General features: G+C 43.6%; 1 protein-coding gene across 1 annotated transcript in view; it reads left to right on the plus strand.

The window, feature by feature from the left end:
• Positions 1–1,499, plus strand: part of LOC101858920 (protein Wnt-16) — a 121,039-nt gene that overhangs the window by 83,770 nt on the left and 35,770 nt on the right. The window contains exon 4 of the mRNA XM_013079170.2: positions 109–277. Coding sequence (XP_012934624.1) covers positions 109–277 — 169 coding nt within the window. The remainder of the gene's footprint in view (positions 1–108; positions 278–1,499) is intronic.

Consider the following 1,499-nt stretch of genomic DNA (forward strand, 5'->3'; position numbering starts at 1 on the left):
CCCCAAAAAAAAAGCCGATTCTTTTATTTCTTTATTTTGACGAGCGCCTGATTCCACCATGATGCCTCACTAGATTTTCTAACGTCTACGTTTTCTCTGCTGTGCTAGGTACGGCGAGGCGGACGTGGAAGGCTGGAAGTGGGGCGGCTGTTCTGACAACGTCAACTACGGCCTGTGGTTCAGCGAGACCTTTGTGGACGCCCCGGAGTCCGCCACTCAGACAGGCAGGAACATACGCAGCCTCATGAACCTGCACAACAACGCGGTGGGACGGAAGGTGAGGGGGATGAGGCGGAATGGGGTTGTTGTTGTTGTTGTTGTTGTTGTTGTTGTTGTTGTTGTTGTTGTTGTTGTTGTTGTTGTTGTGTGTGTGTGTGTGTGTGTGTGATAGCCTATTCGTTCGAAATGTTTGGAGCCCCGAAGCCAGTGCCACGGCCTCTCTTGGGTAGCGGGTGAGGTGTTGTTGTTGTTGCTGTTGCTGTTGTTGTTGTTGTCGTTGTTGTTGTTGTTGTTGTTGTTGTTGTTGTTGTTGTTTGTTGTTACTGCTGCAGCTGCTGTTGTTATTGTTATTGTTGGTGGTGGTGGTGGAGGTGGAGAACATGCTATTTTCGTTTGTTTTGTTTTTGTGCTGTTGTTATTTTGGTGGTTGTGGTCATTTTGTTGCTGCTGTTGTTGTTGTTGTTGTTGCTGTTGTCGTTGATGGTGATGGTTGTGGTGGTTGTGAAGGTTGGAGTAATGGTATTTTAGTTTGTTTTGTTGTTTTGCTGTTATTGTTGTTGTTGTTGGTGGTGGTGGTGGTGGTGGTATTGGCGGTTGTAGCGGTATTTATGTCTTTTTGTCATTGTTATATCTATTTCTGTTGTTGCTGGTGTTGTTATTTTGTTGTTGGTGGTGGTAGTGTTAATTTTCCCGTTGCCCGGTGGTATTTTAGTTTACTTTTGTTGTTGTTGTTGTTGTTGTTGTTTTCATAGTTGTTGTTTTTGTTGCTGTTGTTATTGTTGCTGTTCTCGGTTTTTTTGTTGGGTTTTTCTTCGTCTCCACCCTTTCTTATGTTTTCTACTGAGTTATGATGGTTTGTGTGTTTCATGTATGTGTGTGTGTGTGTCTGTGTGTCTGTCTGTATTTCGGTATTTGTGTGTGAACATGTAACGGCTTTAATCTCACTATCTGCTTTTGTTCTGCCTATCTCTGCCTGCTTCAACGTATCTCTCGAAGAATAGTGAATACGTCACCCTTTCTACCTTGTAATTCCACCCTCTTCTCAACCTCCAACCCCCACCTCCACCCTCTCCCCCATTTGTACTTACTTATACCCCAACACAGCTAATCTCCCCGCCCCCTAAATACAAAAACAAAACAAAAAATACGCAGAAAAACTACACGGAAAGATTAAAACCTAGAATACAACAACTGAACAGTTTAGTCAGCTCAACTGACCGAGGACGCATCTTCTGGTTATAATTTGACAACACTCAATCAAAGACGCTGTTGGGGTTTTT

The sequence above is a fragment of the Aplysia californica genome, unplaced genomic scaffold, assembly GCF_000002075.1.
Source record: "Aplysia californica isolate F4 #8 unplaced genomic scaffold, AplCal3.0 scaffold00042, whole genome shotgun sequence".
NCBI lineage: Eukaryota > Metazoa > Mollusca > Gastropoda > Aplysiida > Aplysiidae > Aplysia > Aplysia californica.